Here is a 23,970-nt window from a genome sequence, read left to right on the forward strand (position 1 = left end):
GTAACATAAATATGAGATTTTCCATTTCTGAAAATTGATTGCGCACAAATTGTATAAGGGTTAAAAATAAAATACACCCTCTATCATTTTAAGGGTATAATGTATAAATGGTCACGACCAGGTTCCAAAATAATTTAAATCTAACCTCAAATATGGAAAACCACACACCAAGGATTCTACCAAATCACTATTTTGACTGTACAAAACATGATGTTGAATTCCAGTTTTGCAATTCTAGTCTTACAAATACAAAGAGATAAGGGTTTGGCATTTGTCACGCTGTTCTGTAGCTTTTTCTTGAAAATACCAATATTATTTCCTGTGTCCTTAAGACCCATTACTAATAAGGAAATCTCTTGAAATTCTATAATCCAGAAAGAAAGGGATGCCATAAGAAAAAAAAGCATAAATGTACAAGGTCTCATTATTATTCTTAACAGATAATTTGCATCTGGGTTTTTCCTTGGTGGCAATGGAGATTTCACAATTTTTTTAATGAAAGAATTGAAAATATTATATTCACACATTTATGGATGGTTTAAATTAAAATGCTTTTGTTAAAATGTCAAAATGAGAGATCTGAGGGAATCCTCGAGAACCAGATCTTGCAATATTTAAATTTCACAATATTTCTCAGTAAATTAAAACTGTTATTTTCAAGTAATAAAGGAAGTGGCTCTTTTGATGCCCTGCTGTGTTGAGTGACTAGTTAACTTATCAGGTTGACCAACAAAAGTTACATAAGCAACAAGGAAGCTCTCATTTAATGAAAAGAGTTTGTGTGGTACAAGGTTAGGATATTATATCTATCAATCAATCAATCAAATTTTATTGTCAATTACAATTTGCATTGCAATCGAAAGATCATTCGATGCACCAATAATGATGCACCAATAAGTCAGCCAGTGATGTAAATTTGTCTACTGATCAGAAATATTTTCAGTTGAAATGATTGTGACCTGTGATCACCAAATCATATGCCAATGTTTTCTTTTTGTGCACGTTGCATCAAAACTAAGCTCCCAAAAAGCCCATGAGCAAAGCGCATATATATATATATATATATATATATATATATATATATATATATATATATATATATATATATATATATACACACACACACACACACACCCTGGAACCGGCAGCAAATTGTTCTTTTGTTTTTTTCCATTTTAAGGTATATATTAGTTCCATTTAGCTGTATAATTAATACAAAGTTTGTGCAAATCAGTTTACATGTGTTATAGTTCTTAGACAGAAAATCAAGGGGTGGTTTGTGCTGTAGAAGTAGAGTGGGCACTCCGTATACGAAGGCAATGTCGTACCCATTTCTCTCGCTGTCTATTTCCTGGCTGATTACTGCAAATAAAGGTCAATAGTCCTAGCAAAATCAAAATAATAAAAAAAGAAAAAAAAGGAATTGAGATTGAGATTGGTCAAAACAGGAATCCACAGGCCATGCTTTAAACGTTATTTACCTGTAAGAATAGAGTCAGTCCATTTGAGATTCAATAATAGCCTTCATAAACTTTAAAATGCTCTATACATCCCTTAAAAAAGCTATTATAGCCTTACCAAATGACTGAAACCTCCCTTAACCTTTTTGGACTGTAGGACATAAATGCCAATTAACTGCTGTAGACCGATGACAGCCACATGCAGTCTCATGGAAATTATGAAACCAGCATAACATGTCCCCATTAAGCATGGTAAATATGGATTTATTTCTCCAGCACATTTCATTTGGTGAATGGATAGCAGTCATAAAATGCTGCTCATTATAAATAGCTTCTCACGTCTCATTTGTCTGAGCTCATTCAAAGAAGGATAAATAGATCTGTCCCTCTAGGCAGAGCGAGAATAACAGTGCAGAGGAGAAAATAAGAGAGGCAGAAATGTCTAGAGGAAAACAGAAGAGTGCTTCTCTTTTTTTCGCTTCTTAAGCTTTATCTGAACGTGTAGCTCTCGTCGTCGTACTCCAGCTCGTCCTCGTTGTCATCCCCCAGCTGTCCGTACCGAAACTTTCTGTACACCGTGCCGTCCTGGCCCATGTAAACAATGTCCTCATCGTCGTCGTCATCGTCGTCGTCATCGTCTTTGTTCCCTGAGCGACGCGGGCCGATGTCGACCAGCTCCGCTTCTTGGAATCGGCCTCCGGAGGAGCCGCCGTAGGATGTAGAGGAGCCGGTGTTGTAGCCGCTGTATATGCTGCCGCCTCCGAACCCGCCGCCGGAACCGAGCTTTTTGTACCCACGGGGAGGGAGGTCCGAGGGGCCGCTTTTCGACCGGGAGTGTCTGATGAGGAAGACGACGCCGACTAGGCCCAAAACGAGCAGAATGGAGGCGATGATGAAGATGGTTAGGTTCCCTCTGTACTCGTCTTCATCTTCATTCCTGAATGCCAAATTAGTACTGAGGATGCAATATCCTGTAAAAAGAGCAGTAAATCATCCATAAATGTACTCTTGTCTTATAAATGGAACAATGATGATGTTTTTACATGGAGAACAAAATTTAACAGGGCGCTGTGCCATTTTAACCCCGCAATATCAGATTGTTATATCATTGCCCGGGAGGGAGCTTTAAGGCTGTGATGGCTATGGAAGAAGCTTTTCATAAGCCTACAATTATAACTGGTAGGCAGAATTCATGCAAAAAAAAAAAAACTGCTTTGAGATCTGAAGAACACATAAGTTTGAATATACTTTTTTGACCAGACCTGTGGCAAAAAGTCTGAATCTGTAGTATAAGATTGTTATTTATGTTTAACAAACAAAGATTTAACAGCTCTCAATGTTTGTTTGTACAGAAAGCTTCCACGTTTCTTGAGCTTTGCACTCTAAGGAATATAGACTTTGTTACTGAGTTTTATAATTTAACGACTATGGTTTTCGGTTTAGTTGTATGATAACTCAGTATGAGCTGGTTCCCATGCCACAGTATACAGTGCTCTACAAAAGTAATCAGAGCCCTTTAACGTTTTGACTTTTGTCACATTACAAAGACAGATTTTGAATTATGTGCATCACAAAGTGGTGCATATTATAAAGAGGAAGGAAAATTACACATGGTTTTCAAAAAAAAAAAAACATTTTATACCCCTTTACCTCCCATCCACCACAGGGGAGATTATCTAGTCCTACCACAGTTTTTTTTATTGAATTCAGTTCTGGACTTTAACAGGGCCATTCTAACAGATCAATATATTTTGATCGTCACCATTTTCTTGTGGTTTTAGTTTTCTGCTGGGAGCTTGTACGCTCAGCCAAAGTCTCAAGTCTTTTTCCAGGATTGCACTGTATTTAGTATTTTCTTCCACCTTCTTAAAAACTCTGTCTTGCTCCCATGTCCTTGCTAAAGAGAAGCATCCTCTCAGCATTATGCTGCCGCCACCATGTTTCACAAGGGGGGGGGGGGGAGTCCAGAGTGATGTGCTGCAGCTTTGGCTTCACGCCACACGTAATGCCCCACATGTAGGATAATAAGTTCAATTTGGTTGTTTTTCTGGGTTTAGTTTCATGAGACGATCAAAAGTATATAAGGGGATATTTTATTTAGGAGTATCAGAGTAAACAAGGATGAATGCACACCATAATTAGCATATTTTATCTCTGTAGTCTGTTGAATATCATCTGTCATTTTCCTTACACTTCACAGCTGTAGTGTATAGTTGTTCAATTATGAACAAAGTAAAATCCCTCCCCCTCCCCAATAAATAAAAAAAAAAAAAAAAAAAATTATATATATACATATATACATATACATATATATATATATATATATATATATATATATATATATATATATATATATATATATATATTTATATTTGAGGGTTGTGGTGTACATGCGACAAAATATGAAACAGTTTATTTCCATGAATAATTTTCCCAGCACCGTATGCCTACTGATAGGAGCAAGTTTAATTAGCTTTTATTTTAAAGCATCACTTTGGGATTTAAAGAATAAGACAATTAGTTACATGCCTAGATGTGATGAACATGGAAGTTTCATCTGACCATCATTCCTGTCCATCATGCAGTCATGATTCTCCCTGTTTTGCTACTTTTTTTTAACAAGCTTCAGTTTCCTGGAGCTGACCTCGTGTCTCAGTGCAGTTGCAACAATCCTGCTGTGGCGTTTCCATGTCCTTCCCTTCCTCATCATGGCGGCAACACAGCAGACAACGACCGGCAGCTTCTAAGATTGCTTGATCAGCACAGGAGGTGCAATTGAACGGACCGGGCCCCCGGCACTCCAGGCAAGAGCCGTCACAGTCTTCACACATGGCATCTCCGCCCTGCTGAGAGAATGAGATGATTTAAGCAATCTGCTTAAATATATTTTCTTTACATTTAGCTCTTACTGCCAAGCTTCCAAAATATTGTTTTAAGGAACTCTTTGCATGACTCAATTAACATTGCATCTCTCTCTACCTGTCAAACAGTCTCAATCAGTGACCTCGCAGCAGGAGCAGGAAGTTTATTTAGAAAATGAGTCACTGTAATTAATTTCACTCGGCTGTTTGAAGCTGCTTTGGTTGGAGCAAAAAAAAAAATTAATGAAAAAAATGGTCTGAATTACATTTTATGGTACCCGAGGCCCAAACATTAGATATTATTCGGTGAGGTAATAGGTTAATCTATCTTTAATTAAAAAAAGTTAATTTTAGTAAAATTAAAACGTGAAATGGGAAGTTACCTTTACAACAGGGTACTGGCCCATGTTGCACACAGACTCACACCTTCCATCCGACAGCAGGTATCCAGGGTAGCATGAGTCACAGGTCAGGGAAACTTTTCCTGCAAACGCACATTCATTTATAGGCAAGGCAAGTTTATTCATATACACTTTTCAGTAACAAGACAATTCAAAATGCTGAAAAGGGGAATGAGGTGATCCTCTATATTTTTCTGAGTATACATTGCAGAATATCAGCACTTTAAAAAGGATCTGTTGCCTCTTGTTAGACTTAAAGGTCCAGCGATAACACTTTAAATATTTCCAGTGTGTTCCGAATAGTCAGAATATGAGTTAAAACAAGTGCATTGCATTGTAAAAGTATTCACAGACCCTGAACTTTTCGATTTTGTGGCACATTGCGACAGCAAATGTCAATGTATTTTATTTACCGTTATATGTAAATACATTGTCACAGTGTAGCATTTAAAAAAAATCTGAAAATGCTATTCAGAAAATACCTCGTTACAAGCATTCTTTTCAAGTTGGAATTTGAAAAGTGTGGCATCAATGTATATATTTATATCCAGCCTTTAGTGAGACAGCAGTAGAATCAATTTTTTTTTTTTTTTTTTTGGGACAAGTCTATTCTGGTATTTCTCTACCAATATGTGATTGCTCAAAACTGAAGCCCTTATATCATTACTCTGTGATTTGCATGTTGTCTAAGCCATTACAAGGCCTTTGTTAGGCAGCAGTATATAGCTTGGTACTGCACATTACTCCAGACTTTTTGAATTGAGAAAGCTTCCTGGAGAGGAAGCGAAACATCTTTAACTATGGAAAACAAGTCCAGTTGCTTTGTTTTTTACTTTTTTTGGAATGACCATGACCTGGATGACTGAGAATCTTCACCAGCATTACTCTGTGGCGCCCCTTTGAAGGACAAATGTAAACAATGCTTGAGTGGCAAAGATCTGAGCATGCAGGATCACAACCCAAGTAGGATTCCTAATCCGTTTGTGTAAGAACAAATCTTGTCTGACCACAAAGACCAGGAAGATCCTAAATGTTGTACACTGAGTTTGCTTCTCCTCTAATCCCCTTTGGTCAGTGCTGAGCACTGCATGTGTGGGTCAAACCAGAACTCTTACTGCACTGAGGATTCGCTGACAGCTAGCAATCTGCATGCCAGTTACGCTGACTATTTTGCTGATGCTATCACATTATGATCAGGAACTGAACAGCCTCTAATGTTTCTCACTTTTTGACAGATGCCTTTGTAAAATTACAATGATTCACTTCGACTGTCAGTGGGATAATTGTTCAAGTAATTTGCTGCCTATTTTCTGGATCATTTAAAATATATTTCACAGCGGTCTGAGCTCAGTTTCACAAGAAAAGATGCAAAAATGAAGTTCCTTCATTTATGTGAAGTATATTATCTCGCTTCATTGTTATAATATATGACCCATTTATAGTAAAATATTTTTCTCTTTATCTCTTACATTTTCTAGCCCTAATTGTTCACATCATCCCATATCTCAGTTAACTCAAAGCTTCTAAGCGGTTTGGTGTGCAGTTTTTTCTCAGCACATCCAGGGAAATGTTAACTCAGCTATTATCCATTTGGAAAATTTGGTGAGGGGAGAGCTACATAAGATAACATCCATGTTATCAGTAATTACTCTACTTGTGGTGATTTTTCCCATCAGCTTTCTATTAACATTGACATAAGCCCCAAAAGGCTTTTTCTGTTTTTAAAGGTATACTATGCAACCGGGGTTGATTTTCCAGCGAGGCTCCCCCCAGAGGGCGAAAGTAAAAGTGCACTGTCGTAAATATGCTCAGCTGTTCTGGTTTCTCCGTCAAGCCAGGCGCGGTTGTTTTGAGCTTAGCAGACAGGCGAACGCAACGAAAAGTAAAAAAAACGGCAGTACAAACAATGACTAACACAGTGAAAGTATGAACATCAGGGTTTCCCGCAGCGCTATCTTGGCGAGGCGGCCGCTTCGTCAAACTCACGCTACAGCCTCGCCAACATTAAAAAAAATAAATAAATAAATAAATAAATAATAATAATAAAAATAAAAAAACTCGATATGCTTGCATGTTTATTTGACGTTAACACGCGGTTCTTTGTTGTTGCTTTCGCACGTGCATATAGTGAATAGCAGGGCAAAAACACATGGAGTTCTCGTCGTAAAGCGAGACTTCTGTGTGTGCGGGCCGTGAGCTCTTGCAATTGCAAGTACAGTATTTCCCCCACAGACCACCAGGGCGGCCAAGAAAACCTTTGTTCAACCTGAAATGACTCATTTAATCATCCAAAACGGTATGAAACACATTAATTAACTGAAAAATGTTGCATAGTATGCCTTTAATTAAATGTTATATATATATATATATATATATATATATATATATATATATATATATATATATATATATATATATATATATATATATATATATATATAAAACCTGTCCAGGGTGTACGCCACTTCCCGCCCGGTGAACGCTGGGGATAGGCACCAGCAACCCCCATGACCCCATGAAGGAATAAGTGGGTCAGAAGATGGATGGATGGATATCATTTGTAGCATTCTGTTGTTTTGATGGACCTACCCGCCTCTGGTGGGAGAAAGGAGAATTACACAATGCCAAACTTCAAAAAACTGGTTTCTCCCTGGCCTTTCTGGGCTTGTTTTTCTCAGAACTAGATCAAAAGGATTTCAATAGTCATAATAACTTTATTAAAAGAAAAACAGTACAATTAATCAGATTGTAATAACATATTTTAGATTCCGTTGTTGTTTTATTGTGTTTTTAAGTGAAAATAACTTTGAGATGTTAACAAAAGGAAGCAATTGGTCAGACATGGATCGTTATTAGGATCCTTTACAAAAATATGTTTTTAACACTTGCATTTCAGAGCCTTAGTGAAAATCTCTGAAGGATTGGAAAGTCAGACAAAAAGGCTTCTTTTGGCTTTTCAGGGATTCGCCACAGTGAATCATCTTTCTCCATCTAACCCTATATTCTGCATCTTCTTCTCTCGTACCTACTGCCTTCATGTCCTCTTTCATTCCATCCTTAAATCTCCTCTTTGGTCTTCCTGTATACACCATACTGCTGCTCACAGATGCTCACCTCCGACCTCAGTGTAGCTTCCACTACTCTTTCCCATAAATGCATTGTATGACTCATCAATTTTATTTCTCTGTAGTTTCCACAACTCCACACATCTCCCTTGTTCTTGAAAATGGCCAGCACACTTCTCCTTCATTCCTCAGGCATCTTTTTGCTCTCTAAGATCTCACTGAACAGCCTATAGTCAAACAGTCTACTGCTGTCTCTTCTGGACATTTCCACACCTTCACAGGTATATCATCAGAACCAACCGCTTTTCCACTCTTCATCAGTTTCAGTGCCTTTCTTACATCATCCCTATTAATCTATGCTACTTCCTGATCCACAATAGTTGCTTCTTCTGCTCTTTGTTCTGTCTCATTTCCCTCATTCCTCAACTCTTCAAAGCAATCATTTCATCTTTCTATCAGACTTGTTGCATCTATCAGCACATTTCCATCTTGAGCCTTAATCACCTTAACTTGCTGAGCATCCTTCCCAACTCTATCTCTCTGCCTTGCCGACCTGTAATGCTTCCCTCCCTCCCTCCTTACTGTCCAACCTATCATACAAGTCATTGCCTTACTTACCTCTTACTTCACTGAATGCTGCACCTACATGTACTCTTTGTGACTCTCATTAGTCCTTACAGTGTTCCACTTCATATCTGATCTCTTTCTCCAAACACACACTTTTGTACTTTCTCATTCCACCACCAAGTCTCTCTATCAGCTTTCCTTCCAGAAGTCACACCAAGTACTCTTCTCCCCACCACCAGCACCACACCCATTTCCACCTTCTTTGAAAGGTCTACCACTCTTTATCCTTCTGCATTCCTGTTTTGCATCCCAAACCTGCCCATCAATTCCTCATCACCGCGGTTCCCAGCTCCAATGTGTTTATTAAAATTTACACCAATCACCACTCTCTCACCTCTGGGGGTTTTCTGCATCACTTCATCCAACTCACTCCAGAATTTCTCATTCTCCTCTAACTCACACCTTACATGTGGGACATAACTACTAATAACACTGAACATCACACCTCGAGTTTCTACCTTCAGACTCTTTTTACTTCCAGAATATTCCTGACAAACTGTTCCTTAAAGATAACTCCTGCACCATTTTTCTCTCTACCTACACCATGGCAGAGCAGCTTGAACCCTGCTCTTAATCTTCTAGCCTTGGTATCTTTCCAACTTGGTCTCCTGAACACACAGTATGTCCACCTTCCTCCTCTGCATCATGTTAACTAACTCTCTAGATACATTGATTTAATTGATTAATTCAAATTTACAATTTATTAATATTTCATTTTTGGAAAATCTGGATTTTATTTTGCCAATGGAGTCATAGGGCTTCCATGAAGAGAATAGCATGCAATACTTAATATATGTTTAGAAAAATATATTGTAAGGAAGAAGTTTTTTTTTTTTTTTACCATAAGACAAGGCACTTTAATGTATTCATTTACTTATTTTTTTAAGTTAGTTTGAAGTTGCACAAGTGCAGGGAAGCCTGTTCTCAACTCATTCTGTAATTACCGCTGGCAGCAAGCATTTTGTTATATTTCCATTGTTTACAATGGCAAAGCCTGCCATCTTGTTATACAAGCATGTTTAACAGCTTGTATTTAGTTGTGATTTGAATTCAGGTCAACTCTCAAAAATGCTTGAAATAAAAGCAAGCAATAATTTCTTTTTGTGAAATGTAAAGGAGGGAAAAAAAAAGATTATTCCAATCTGACACAATTCAACACAAAATGGAACATATGACACCCCTTTGAGACTCCATTAGCAAGTCAGACAACAAGTAAACAGATTATTTAAAGTGACTTAGAACCTGTTGGCCCCTCTTCTGCTTTTTGCAGCAATACTAACGGTGCCGATATCAATACAAAGAAATGACCAATAAACACCCCTTCCTCTATTTCTTTATGCATGTGCTTCAAAGGACATTTCCAAAGCACCCCCCCCCCCTCCAGCTGTGAGAGTATCTTCAGCCCAGAACCTCCAGCTGTGAGGTACATGTGTGAAAAAGGGTCTATGAAGGAAGTTGGAGCTGAACCATCCACAAATTCTCAAAGAATATATTCAGTATGATTTAGAGTACCTTTTTAAACAGCAGGAGGGATGACCATTTAACACAGAGGAAGTCAGATCATGTGTTACTGCAGATACAACAACCATCAATATGCAAAGCATAGAAGTTGGTGTGATAAACACATAAGAGAGTTTGACTCTCACTTCTTTTCACCAGATCTTTATGCTCCAATACCAGTTTTCTTTTCTTTTGTAGTTTGAGTTGCGCTTTTTGCTCAATCTGGAAACTAGAGATGACATTTTGCCCATACATCAATTATATTAGTTCTATAGATGAAAAAAGGTTGCATGCTAGTGTGTTTCAAAATAACAAAAAGATTTGAGGTTAAAAGAAGTTCAAATGGGTGTATTGTCCCTAAAAAATGGGGAGGCTTATTTGTGCCCCCTGTTGTTATAATTGCGCTATGTTTGACAGCAATTCTTCTTGTTTCATCTGTCAGCTTATGTACAAAGTTTAGTCTTAATGGGTAGAAAAGCAATCCTCTGTTTTCTCGGCTTTCATGTTTTTTTGTTTGATTTTGAGGGGACTTCTGAACCCGTTTATGTTAACCAGTGTCCGATAAGGGTATTTCAAATATAACAGGGAAGCCTGTTCAAAGCTCATCCTAAAAATCTGTGGCTGGAAAATTAAAAGGTGTGTGTTAGGAGAAATCTCTGTGTCTGTTTTAAAACAGGGTTCCAACACACTTTTAAAGACCAGATGCTGTAGTTTTCCAAGAAATGCTCCCCCTTAAATCACTTGCCTTTAACATAATAGGGAAATGGCAGTTGTGTGGGGTTGTGTGTGTGTTTGTGTGTGTGTGTGTGTGTGTGTGTTGGGGGGTATGTCCCATGTTTAAAAGTAATAATTTGATAATTGTACCTGAGCATGTTCTGCATCCAGCATGGCAGGGCTCACAGGTCCTGTGTGCAAGGTCATGATGGTAACCCTCAGGACACGACAGCAAGCAGCGGCCTTCTTTCCGCAAGTAGACGAGGCCTGAAACGCAGCTCAGGCAGCCCTCCTCCCCACCCTCAATGCACTCGCTGCAACTTGGGTCGCACTTTTCACAAATCCTTGAGACAGGGTTTCCATAGTGACTAGAGGACAGATGGCGAAAGTTATGATAGATTAGATTCAATTAAATGAAATGAGGTTAGAGCCTTCCCATGAGAAATTCCCTTTCACAGCCGCACATATAGTTAGACTCCTCCAACACAACCAAGATATGACAAGAAAAACAAATAACAGAGGGGATGAAGACATAATAAAAGACTTCTAGGCATTGATGAGGGGTGTAGCGCTGTCCACATGCAGCTCTGACGGCATGTAGCCTCTGTATCCTGTTTGCTTTCTCTCGGGTATTTAACTGCACATCAATTTTCCGCCACATTAATTTGTCTCTCTCAGTTACTGCACTGAGCCTCATAAAGGAGCATTTAAATCCCAAACTAAATTAGAATGCATTTTAGAAACCTGTCTGGTGATCTGTTAGTGTCCACAATGATATTTTGTGTCCTGGCTGATCATTTATTTAGAAAACTCTAATGGATGAGGGGCACAGCTTGATAGTGAGCAGGCTAAGCTACCCGTGCTGGCAGGTCTCCACACACTCTTTGGCATCTCGGAACAGGTGGGCTTTGCAGGTGAGGCACTGGTGGCTCTGCTTTCCAACGCAGGACTGACAGGAAGTGTGGCACGGCTCGCATTTCGACTCCTCCTCATAGTAGCCCGTTGGGCAGTCGCTGACACAGACACCATCTGGACCAACACACACACACACACACGCACATAGACAGGCCTCGCAAAAGCATCATGGGCACAGAAGTCTGAGAATTAAAGCAACACAAACTGGACTCACCGAGCAGAAAGTGTCCCTGATTGCAACTCAAACAGTGGTTTTTGCCTGGACCTGAACACCTGTGGCAGTATTTGTGGCAAGGTTGGCATTCCCTGTCCTCGTCTGCGTACTGGTGAGGCGAGCACTTGTTGGCCAACGGGACACAGCGGTTGTGGGCGTCCAGTTTTTGAGACCCCCTGCAGCTGGTGCAGGAACTCATGTGGGGCCCAAAACATGCGAGGCACGAGGCGTCACAGTCTGCCAATTGTAAAATAATAGCCACTGAATCAATGGATGTTATCAGTACATGTAGTAACTGTCACCACACAGAATGTGCAGTGCCTTATATATGGTAGGTATTTAAAAGTAGCCAAAACTTGTTAGCATTTTTTCCACTTCAATGTTTTTTATTGGAATTTTCTTAATGTTTTTTTTTACATTAGTGCCTACATTGACAGTAATTAGAAAGGAAATGAGTAGTGAGAGAAAGAGGTAAGAAGATACCTACTCTACCAATTCAGTTATATTCAATAGAGTTTATTTATGCTGCACCAAATCACAACATGTGTTCCAGCAAGACAAAAAAAGGAATTTCAATCGTACAGACAGATTCCAAATCAAGTACATGTTTCCTAAATTTACCCTGGTTATCAAACAATGCCATCAACATGAATTTATTATTCAAATTGGTTAAAAGTAAACTCAGCAGACTGCATCAAGTCATTGACATGCAACATTCACTCCTCCTGGACAAGCATGTGGAGGACAGTCGATTGCAATGTGTTGTTGACTTTGCAGCAATGCATGCATGTGGCAACAGTGGGAAGGAAAATTCCCTCTTAACATGAAGAAACCTTTAGCAGAACCAGGCTCAGTGTAAATGGCCATGACTAGGGATTTTAGATTACAAACAAACAAAAAAACAAAAAAAACAAAAAACAAACAAACAAACAAACACAGGAGCACTGATCCAGGAATACTTTCTATGTGAGAGAAAAGTAAAAGGTTAACGGCAGTGTAGCTCCTTTGGGGCTTCATCTTGCAGAGAAACACAGCTGATAAGCTCTGTGCCAGTTTTAAAGTCTAGAGGATGAAAGAGAGCACATACAGCTGGTCGCGGTTAAAGCTCAGCCAACAGCTATGTCTAGGAGAGAGACGGGGTTAAACACCAAAAGACACAACCATATGTCTCATCTATGGAAAGAGAACATTACGTTGTGAGGAATCACAAAGTTCACCAGGGTGTAAGTTAATCTCATTATAAATATAACAGTACTGTGAAGGCATCAGAGGTTAGCAAACATATATCATTATGAGGACCAAAGAGCACCTCAGACATGTCAGCGATAAATATGTTGTGAATGTTTAAATCGGTGTAGTTTATAAAACAATATCCCCAAGTTTTCATCTAAAATTTGAGAGAAGCTAGAAGGCTCACATTAACTCTGGAAGACTTGCAAAGATCCACAGCTCAGATGGGGGCAACAATACATTGGTGAATTTCACTAATTTGAACAATGTAGAAAAATGTATGATGAAAGTCATTGTTGGTTCACATGCTAAATGCTTTCTGCGGAGGAAGATAACCCCAGAACACTCCATCACCACAGTAAAAAGTGGTGATGGAGAAGTGGAAGGCTTCCTTCCACTTCTTATTTGCACACTACTTTGTGCAGGTCTACCACAAAAAAGTGTAATTTTAACGAGTAAATGTAAAAAAAAAAATGATAGGATAAAAATACTTTTGCGAGGCACTGTATATGTTTGATTGCTATGTATTTCACCTGACATTTTTCACCAGTTGTGCTCTAAAAATACCATTTGTGCAAGATCCTCTGTATCACAACAATGTGCAATTCCCTTTCAATGTCTTTATACTGGCAGCTCCTTTCAGTAGCAACTAAAACAGGCATTGCCTACAATTTCTTCGTGTGAGAAACACACCGTCCTCGGTGTTTTTGAAAAAAACAAAACAAAAAACAAAGCTAGAGCGGTGTGTCTTCCTCCAGGGAACTGTCGCTGGCATCACTATGCAGTTCCAACGTTTGACAGCTGCCTGTTAACCATCTGAAAAGGGTTGCTATTTTAGTCTGAGCTATCGTCAAGAAACACACTCAGGCAAAGTAGAGAATATAATTGAGGAAATGCATGAAGGGTGCTCTTCAGGACAGAAAACTCTGTTTCGGAGGTGACAAATGACTTTGGCATACTTTCACTTGCACCTAAATTTAAATTAGATGAGGAGGTCTTCCTGTAACGTTATCCGTTTCAAATCATCTGTTCTAAAAAACAAAACAAAAAAAAACGCTTCATACAAATACATGTTTTTGCACCCCAAGATTTACCTTTACACTCTCCTGTAACTGCTTCCCTGTATGTGCTTGAGGGGCAGGGCGCCAGACAGGCTCCGTTGTGCAGGGTGGCCTCCGGCTGGACGCAGGCATCGCAGTCATTGCCATTCGGCCCGTCACAGAGAGCACAGTCGACGTGACAGCGCACACACTCTCCGCGCTCGTTGTCCTCAAAGAACCTCTCCGGACAGTCTTGCACACACAGGCCCTCATGGAGAAAGTGATACTCCTGACAGCCTGCGAAAAAGAGGGCAGTTTTTCCAACCAAATCCAAGAACAATTAATTACAAGTCAATGAAATGAAACAAAGTGTCCCAGATTTTGAAGAGGACTTCAAGTGGAAGAAACGTCATCTTTCACACTTCTTATTTAAGGATATCAACGTGGAAAAAGACATCCGGCTGTCCAAAAACTACACTAGGTTCTTTTTAAACCAAGCACTTTGGTAAAACAGTATGTGGGAAAAAAAACTGAGTCTGTGATGTTCATTCATACATTATGTAGGAGACTTAAAATAAAGGATTATATTAGATGAAAAGGTATATTTGCTGTTAGAAAATGTTATAAAGCAAGATTTTATGATGTGGAGCGCAGAATGTTAAAGTCTATATTTCTAGCCATGCAAAAGCCCAAATTTAAAATGTGTTCTAACAGATTAACTTTGTGCTTCTGTACCTGTGCACTGTCCGAGGGGGTTGCAGTCCTGACAGGCCGGGGGGCAGTGATGGCACTCCTTATCTTGAACAATGTGCGCCGGAGGACACTCCTGCACACACTGGTGATCATGCAGGAGGAGAGGCTCGTTGCAGGTCAGGCAGTGAGTGGCGTTCATCTCACAGGACGCACAGCCGACTGCACAGCTGAGACACAGCTGGCCTGCAGGATAACCCCTGCAGAGATTGAAAGAGATATCCTTAAGGTGATGAAAAGTTAAATCACAGTACAGGACGTTAATGTTGGGCATGTATGCAACGACACAATGCATTGGAAAAGTATTGCTTCCTCTTCAGATTTTGGTAGGCTGCAACCAGCTTAGTGAGATTTTTCTCTAACGGAGATATATATATATATATATATATATATATATATATATATATATATATATATATATATATATATATTATGTATATATTATATATATATATATATATATATATATATATATATATATATATATATATATATATATATATATATATATATATATATATATATATATATATATTTAAATTGCTCACCATCAATTTCCAAACTTTGCCAAAGGTTCTCAATAGGATTTAGGTCTAGGCTTTGACAGGATCATTCTAACACATGAGTATGTTTCAATCTAAGCCATTTTACAGTGAATTCGGTTGCATGTTTATCGTCATCTTTCTGCAGGAAGGTTAACCTCTGCCCCAGTCTTGAGTCTTATGCAGTCTGCAACAGGTGGATTTCCCTGTATTTACTTTCATCTATCTTCCTATCAGCACCTCAACTGCTTCCCAGGTCCATAATGAGGAATGGTGTCCCCAAAAATCATCCTGCCATCACAATGCAGACAGTCTTTTAAGGTTGATGCACACATGTTTTGCCAAAAAAAAAATTCTGACCTGATTACCTTCTTTCTAATAATAATAATACATTTTTTAAGATAAAATTAATTCTTATTATTATTTCACATTTTTGCTGAAAACATGAGTTTTTTAACCTTTCCTTCAACCATGTGGTTTTTTTTTTTTGGCACTCCTCCATAAAGTCTTGTTTGGTCAGCAACTGCTGACAGATTCTTCCATCTGAAGTGTGAATCTCTGTAGCTGCATAATAACCATAAACCCCCTCTTGGCTGATCAGTGGTGTCCTAACTAGCTCAGGTGGAGGGCCGTGTGTTGGCTGGTTTGAACTTGTACCATACTCCTTTCATGTTCAGATAAATCATGTAACCCGCCGGTTACAGGATGCTTCTTGATATTGTTTCATAATTCAATTCTGCTTTAAACTCCACTACAGATTTATCTCTGACCTGTCTGGTGCGTTCCTTGATCTTCGTGATGCTGTTTGTTCACTAATGTTCTGTAACAAAACCTTTGCCGGCTTCACAGAACTGTTGGATTTATTCTGAGATTGAACAAGAGGGCTCTGGTTACTAAGTAGGCGACTTCTGAAGCAATTCATTTCATTGGATTTTGTTTATGGGTATTAAAATAAAGGGGGTTGTATAGAAATGCATACTTTACTTCTCAATTTATTTTCTAAAAAATGTTAAACTAGTTATCATTATCATTCCACTTCATATTTATCCTTTACTATGTGTTGGTGCATACAACACAACATCCTAATAAAAGTCATTAAAATCTCTAATGACAATGCAATAAAAATGTGTTTGAACACTTCAGCAGGCCCTCTGACCAATGAGGGGGAAGTGTCTTGCCCAAGGATACAAAGACTGAGACAGTCGGAGTGAGGAATTGAACCGGCTACCCACCTGTTACAGGATGGACTCCCTAATTCCTGCACCACCGCCCCCCCCCCCCCCCCCACCAATGTACAGTATATGCTGACTGTAGTTTTTCTCCTATGTTAGCATGACAGATTGTAAAAAAAATGCATATTTTCAGAATTATACTCAACTCTATGAAAATGCATGTCAAAAAACATGTTATTAAGAAGTTACATCCATAAATGGTGGTGCATATTTGACTTGTATTGCACGTGAAAAAAAAAATCAAATAAGCCGTCTTGTGTGCTGTCAGGTTAAACAAATAAATGGACGTGTTTTTTTTTTTCAACTCCTCAAAAAAAGAAGACAACTAATAATTTATCCAGACAAGCCTAAGTGTTTGGTAATTTGGCAGAAATACTAATCTTTCACCTCTTCTTTCTCTTTTTTTTCTCTTCTTGTTTTTCTTTTACTATCCTACTTTTCCATTGTAGTGTCCATATAATTTAAAATTCTCCCTGCAGGAATCACAATAAAGCTATTTACACGCACAAATCAAGCGGAGCATTATGGCGAAAGCTGTTTGCTCCACTTGTGAAAGTAAAATCTGTCGAGCTCTATTTGGCATTAAGATATCAATTTTTATTGCCACATTGCTAGACAGGACACTGGGGAGAAAAAAAAATAAAAAATAAATACTAATCATAACTAGACCTGTCAGTGCTAATGGAGCCATAGAAATCCACGTGGCTCCCCCAGATATGGGAATCTCACAGTTTAATGGCCTTCAAAGATATTATTGGGAAAAAATTATAAAAATAAACATGACCGTTATGCGTGTGTCTTAAACATTGTTCTTGATGCTCAGGAGATACTGAACTGAAAAAAAAAAAAATCGACTGTCAAACAGAGCTAAAAAACACTGAGCCGAGTTAAATGAGTCAGAAATCAAACAGCACCAGGACATGCTCCTGACCTGACACACGCTGTAACACACTGTCCGTTCTGCAGGAACAACGGAGCCTTGCGAGAGCCCTGACAGCGGCTGCAGCGCTGAGCATCGACACACTGCAAGCAGCCCTGGGGGCAGGCCTCACACATGCCGCTCAGTCGCTCGGCAAAGAAGCCCGCAGGACACTTCGACACACATGTCTGCTGCATGGTCAGAAATCTCCCTGCAGGAAAGAGAGCCGGACGTAATGCGCCGAAACAGTGGAAATACATAATGCAGACGCAGCGGCGAGAGCGCAGGTGGCGGCCGGACCTTTTCCACATTTGGTGCACTGGTTCTTCTCCCGTCCAGAGCAGAATTCACAGGATGGGTGACAGGCTTCACACTCTCCATAATCTGGAGGGAAAACAAAGCAGGGATTATCACGGTACACTAGTGATAAACTGGCTTTTTGTTAAAGAACAAGAGGAAAAGCTGAGCCCTGATCCAGGACCGTCATAGTACACATCACTGGCTTTATGTGGTTTTAGGATAATGACTGTCAACAGAACAACACAACAAAGCAAAGACACAATTCTGTCATAAGCCTGAGAAACTATGGGTTGTCATATTTGTATTCTAACCGCTTAGATTAAAAAATGGACGAAAATTGAAATATGAAGTGTTAACACTGTGAGTAACTTTCTAATGCTAAATGGTTTAATACTGTAACAGCTCTATTACTGTGTGAAAGCATTTTTTTTCCCAGGTGGTGATCGTATGACAGCAAGTAGCAAAAAGATCTGAGATTATTTCCTCACATCAGGCACAAGACCTTCCATGTTTTATTTCTCTTTGGGCATTCATTCAGTCATCCGTTTTTATGGGGTGGAATTAATTTATAACACACTTACAAACTTAGAAAGGAAGAATTGGATGTGCACTTTTTAATTTGTTGCAGATTTTCTGACATCCAAGTATGTTGTTCAAAATGTATCAAGCAAGGTCAAACTTACTTGAAAGCTCCTCAGCAAGTTGCAGGTTGATGGCACAGTTGGTAGTCATCAGCTAGGTCATGACATGAGTCTGCTTGGATTTGACTACTATTCTTGCTGGACTTGATTAAAATGATGTGTTTTCCTGGTATTGACCTGCCTTGACAGACTGCTAAGAGGGTTGAGGTGATGTGGGGCCGAGCTTAGGGAGAGTCTGGGTTATCCATTCTCACACCACATTTGGTTTGTGTTTTAGATTTGGGTAGTTCTTTTCTTACATTTAGAGTTGCCTTTTTTATTAGTAGCTTCAAGCTTTATTGTGTATGGTCTAGTTCTTTCTGTTCTGTATTCTCTCTCCTTCCTATTTTCCTTCCTACTTCCCAGCCTCCTGTTAGCTTCGAGTCTTTGTTATATCTAGTTGTGTTCTGTTTGCGTACTGCTTATTAGATCCCGCTTTGCCAACCATTATCTTTGATTCCCTTTGTCTCTGTTCTCTGATTGCACTCTCCAGTGCTTCTTCTCCGCTCCTTAGTCTCATCTGTTTGTTGCTCCACCAATCAGTTCTCCTCATTTCCCTTTGGTTCTTTATTGGCTCTTGGTTCATCTACTTTTGGACCTTGGACTTTGTTTTTGTAAGTTTAGTTTTTGCATTATTAACCATCTTCATTTTTTGCTCCAATTTGTCTACCCACCACCCCTTTGGTGACCCCAACTGAGTCCAAGGATCAAATACACAGCTGTCAAGCTGAGGTGAAGTCAGAGATTTGGAGGTAGCTCTCCTTTGATTCACTCACTTTGTGCAACATACGATTGGCAGCAAAATCACCGTATCATGATGCTGCCTCTGCCATGCTTAACAAAGAGCAAAGTCTGCCTGTGTGTGTGTAACTTTGACTAGTTGGAACAAATTTCACAATAAATCAAACTAATACAGCCAATTCCTGTATTTGAAATTAATTGAATTAGTTCTATAATCTATTCCACCTTAAAAAGAAAGCGACAAACCCCCCCCCCCGATTCAAATGGATTATTAAAAGCCCTCGAAAAGTCCTTCATTTCCAGGGTGAGTGTAAGCAAACTTTTTACCAGAACTTTATGTTTAACCTTTAACCTACCTGTGCTGTTCTGACAGAGCCATTAAGCTCCTATAATTAAGAATACCAGCGTCACACAAATTCCCATGTCTTTTCAACTCTGTCGAAATGTGCGGCATATCCAGTCTATCTGTTCAACATTCGTTCTGCTCTTAGTCCATGCGATGGTACAGGGTTCAGGGACGGTGGCACACAGACCAATTACCCTCTGTTATTTCTTTTCTGCCCCTCTGAAAGTGGCCAAATCCCTGCTTCATTAAGAGCAGACAGTTGGATTAGTGGAATATAAGTTATTAGTCTCACCGTTGAGAAAGGTCTTAATGGGACAGACCGCGTGGTCTGGCACACACTCCCCGTTTTCAAGCGTCCTCCCCTCTTCACACGACAGACAGTCGGTGTTCTCCGGGCCACCACACGTCGCACAATCTGGGTGACACTCCTCACACTCGTTAAAGTCTTCATTGCCGTAGAAATCATCGGGACACACCGAGACACACTTTCCCTCTGGGAAAAAAAAGCAGGGAGATTAAGTTTTATGAGATTCCTGTAGTAAAAAAATTAATAAAAATTCTGGTGGTAGTACACATCTTAGAGTGCCATGCAAAAGCATTGAACTTTTACAAAACTGTCCTGTTAAAATTATAAATTAGTTGGGATTTGGTAACACAAAGTAGAATATCATGAAGAGCTGGAAGAAAAGGGATACAATGGCTTTCAAATCAAGTCAGAAAATAGTTTGCATTTGTATTCACCGCCTTCTGACTCTAATACCGCTATTTTATCTCCGGTGATATTAACTTGCTTTTCGAAGTAACCTAATTAGTTTGCAAAGGAAAATTATTGAACAAAGAGCATAACGAAGACAAAGAATCCAGACAGGCCAGGTATGAAGATAAAAAGCTTTTTAGGAGACACATCGAACTTGTGGAAAAGCTCCTCTGGTCAGACAAGACCAGAATTAAACATTTTGTCCTGCAAGCATACCCCAATGTCTGGAGGAAAACTAATGCTGCACATGACCCTGAACACACCATCCCAACGGTGAAACGTGGTGGGATCATGCTGGGGAGAGGCTTTTCTTTCTCTGAGACAGGGCTGCTGATCAGGTTGATCCAAATTTGGATGAAGATGTTGGTTTTTCTAAAAAATATTTACTCAGGGGGCTGTAATTCTTCATTTTCAGTTTGTTATCTGTAAAATATTTTAGAAGCCATGAATCATTTGGTTTCTTTCATAAAGGCCTATAAAAGACATTGAAATGTTGGTTCTGATAGGTTTGAATATTTCTGACCAAATCAAAACAAACAAACAAAAACACATGAATAAGCTTTGGTAGTGCCAGTGGAATAAAGTTGAATGGGCCTATGAAGTGTAAAAGAGATGTTGCAATGAAAGAAGCTATTAAACACTCCAAAGATCTCAGACTGTAAAATGATTGGTGAACATGAGCAATTATGCTAATAATACCTACCACAATTCAAAATGAAACAAAATTACACGTAAAGCAAATTAAATTGTCACCACCGTGGTGTAGAGATTTATCTATTTTAATAGTGTTATTTATTTCCTTTATTTCGACAATTTCCTGCAAAATACTATTGTATGTGTGTGTTAAGAGCACAGATGCAAATGTCTGATTAGAAACATGAAATTAACCCAAGAAAATAAGATTTTGATAAGACAGACTTATATCCTCAAATTCTAATGAGTAACACTTCAATAAGTAACATTGGAACTGAAGCATCTCATTACTTTCTTACCAGAATCTATGGTTTATAGGGATGTTCTTTTTCTTTTTTTTTACAAACAGGATATTCTAGTACAAAAAAAATAAAATCAATTCCATTTTTTAGACTGCAGCCCTTATGAAGTTCTTCCAGCAGCTTCGAGGCCGTCTGAAATGTTAATTATATCTCCAAACTTTTTAATCTGCGCTCCAGAAGTATCCCACGCTGTCCTCACAAATACACCGCAGAGGACGAAGCTCTCTTCCTCAATGTTAAATAATACTTGCAAAACAGGACATTCAGTCGCTTTGCCAAAGAGGACACAAAGCTGTCGGAGGAATTTAAGAATTTACGGTATGCTGATTTCCGAGGATATTTGTGGTATGACAAGTGAAAGAAAATCTAAGTGACAACTGGAATAGAAACAGTACAGAATACAGAACTGTAGGTGTAAACATGTCCTTACGCTGCCTGTCACCGGAGCCTTGTTATTCACATGAAGAGTTATGACATTCTTTATGAAGACGTTAAAACACTGATTGTATGCATCCACAGATTTCAGGCTGCGAAGCTCCTTCATTGTGTGGGCACTCTTCGTGTTCGCCAAGTAATTAACTAGCACTAGAATATGAGAGGAAGTTTGTCCGTGTCGTCTGACATTTCCCTGTTCTCTACCTCATGCCAGTCGATCCCGACAGCAGCAATTTTGTGGATGTGTTATTATTTATTTTGCACATTGGTCAACAGTATCTATATACTTTCTTTTTGTTAGTCTGAAAGCCCTGATGATTGTGGTTGCCTAGCGTTGCCTGGCCCTGCACTTGCCTACCATGGCAGTTTAAGTGCGTGGACCATTTCCATGTCAGATGTGTGGGAGCTATGTCCTGGTTGTTGTTGCTCCATAGCCCCCTTTTTACCCCCTGTTCTGAAGTTTGTCTGAGAACAACTCGTTTTGGTGCGGCCTCTTTGAATGCAAAGGAGGCGCTTCACCAACCCTCCAGGTCACAGAGCGTTCCACTCCACATCCGTCCACTATTTTTGTAGTATGCTGGGGGATGGTATATTGAATTATGTGGGTTAATACACCCAACAACCGAACATTTTCACTTGCAATATGCTGGTGAAGATTCTTAGTCATCCAGGTCAGGGTCATTCCAAAAAAAAAGTAAAAAAACTTTCACTTGTCAAAAAAAGTAAAAAAGCAACTGGACAACAAGTCCAGTTGCTTTGTTTTTTACTTTTTTGGGGGGGAATTTTCACTTGCAGCTTCAGCATCCTTGAGAGTTTGGACGGAGAAATTGCAACGAAAAATAAAAAATTGTGGATTCGCGAAATTGGTGAGCTGGTGGTCTGTGACCTTGTTTAGCAGCTCCGCAGCAAACACCATGATGTAGGCTAATTTTCAAAACAACAAAATAAAAAATAAAAACGGAACAGTTTGAAATACAGAATATGACCCAAACAGAATTGAACGGCAATCTACATCCACTCCTAGACAGACTAAATTGAAAATTTTCCATTCCCATAGATTCCAAGTACACAAAAAATATTTAAGGGCTAAAAAGGTTGGTTTTGCATGACGTGTCCCCGTTAAAGTCCTCTAGTGATGATTCAGTGCTGCACCCCATGCGATTTTGAATCTTAAGAGGAAAAAAAAACTACTGTAATTCTATTATTCTATTTTCCAGGAGTTTTACCTGACAAGAACAGGTCCGTCTCACACCAGTAACACTCGTGTTCATCACAGCTCATGCAGTTGTCCTCACATGGAGCACAGGTCATCGTCTCCTCCATGCTGTACGTCTTCGCTGGGCAGTTTTTGTAGCAGCCATCCTGAAAGCTGATAATAAAAGCAGCAGTCGATACATGCGGTCATGACTACATAGAAATCCACTCCGCTCTCACAGCCGAAAAGAAGCCTTCCTGGTCAGGTATAGAGGTGAAATGAAAGACGGGATAAGGAACAGGGGTGAGATCACACGTAGGCACACAGCCTTACTTGTAAAAGCCCTCAATGCAGGACAGACAGTGCCTGGGGTTATCTGTTGAAAGCACAGAAAAATACTCAGCTCTCTTTATATAGGAACTGCGTGAAATAAAACCCGCTGAACTTGGTTCTTCATACGCTGAAATGAGAGCTTCATCTGCTGTAGGCGCCGCTAATTTCTAGAAAACCTTATTGGTTCTGAACTGTGACTTACACGGGACGCACTTCCTGCATCCCTCCTCACAGGCCATACAGTCGTCATAATCTGGATCCTCCACCTCCCCTGAAGGCACAGACGGCAGACAAAGTTATAAGAAGGGAGAAAAAGGCTGAGACGGAGCTATTGTGGACACCAGATGATCCGAGGTCACACATTAGACGTCCAAATATGCCTCATAGATAATAATGCTGTGCCCTTCTTTACCTTCTCCACACTCCAGCTTCAAACACCGTCCATCGGACACGTAGTAGGAGGAGTTACACTGCAGGCAGTGGTTTGGGCCGGAGCAGAGCCGACAGTTTTCCGAACAGGGCTCACAGGTTCTCTTACTAGTGTGGTAAAAGGCTTCAGGACAGGCGTCCAGGCACAGGCCTTGATGCAGGTAACGTTCCAGTCCAAACTTATCTGAGAAAACGGCAGAAAAAGAAGAAAAATACAATTTGGAAATGAAGGTTTTCATTCTAAGTATGTGTGTTAGGGTAAATGTCTGCACAAAGCAACTTGATTTTA

The 23,970-nt window shown here is 39.5% G+C and overlaps 1 protein-coding gene across 1 annotated transcript in view; it reads right to left on the minus strand.

Moving 5' to 3' along the window:
* Positions 1 to 1,129: 1,129 nt before the first annotated feature.
* Positions 1,130 to 23,970, minus strand: part of pcsk5a (proprotein convertase subtilisin/kexin type 5a) — a 51,174-nt gene continuing 28,333 nt past the window's right edge. Inside the window, exons 23-37 of the mRNA XM_036140715.1 lie at positions 23,665 to 23,865; positions 23,455 to 23,523; positions 23,253 to 23,295; positions 22,951 to 23,093; positions 19,830 to 20,030; positions 17,771 to 17,854; positions 17,483 to 17,681; positions 14,763 to 14,977; positions 14,082 to 14,324; positions 11,758 to 11,994; positions 11,486 to 11,657; positions 10,779 to 10,996; positions 4,705 to 4,805; positions 4,105 to 4,303; positions 1,130 to 2,431 (exon numbers count right to left, since the gene is read on the minus strand). Of these exons, the coding sequence (XP_035996608.1) occupies positions 1,950 to 2,431; positions 4,105 to 4,303; positions 4,705 to 4,805; positions 10,779 to 10,996; positions 11,486 to 11,657; positions 11,758 to 11,994; positions 14,082 to 14,324; positions 14,763 to 14,977; positions 17,483 to 17,681; positions 17,771 to 17,854; positions 19,830 to 20,030; positions 22,951 to 23,093; positions 23,253 to 23,295; positions 23,455 to 23,523; positions 23,665 to 23,865 (2,807 nt within the window). The 3' untranslated portion in view covers positions 1,130 to 1,949. The remainder of the gene's footprint in view (positions 2,432 to 4,104; positions 4,304 to 4,704; positions 4,806 to 10,778; positions 10,997 to 11,485; positions 11,658 to 11,757; positions 11,995 to 14,081; positions 14,325 to 14,762; positions 14,978 to 17,482; positions 17,682 to 17,770; positions 17,855 to 19,829; positions 20,031 to 22,950; positions 23,094 to 23,252; positions 23,296 to 23,454; positions 23,524 to 23,664; positions 23,866 to 23,970) is intronic.

Source organism: Fundulus heteroclitus, chromosome 8 (assembly GCF_011125445.2).
Source record: "Fundulus heteroclitus isolate FHET01 chromosome 8, MU-UCD_Fhet_4.1, whole genome shotgun sequence".
In the NCBI taxonomy this organism is placed as follows: Eukaryota; Metazoa; Chordata; class Actinopteri; order Cyprinodontiformes; family Fundulidae; genus Fundulus; species Fundulus heteroclitus.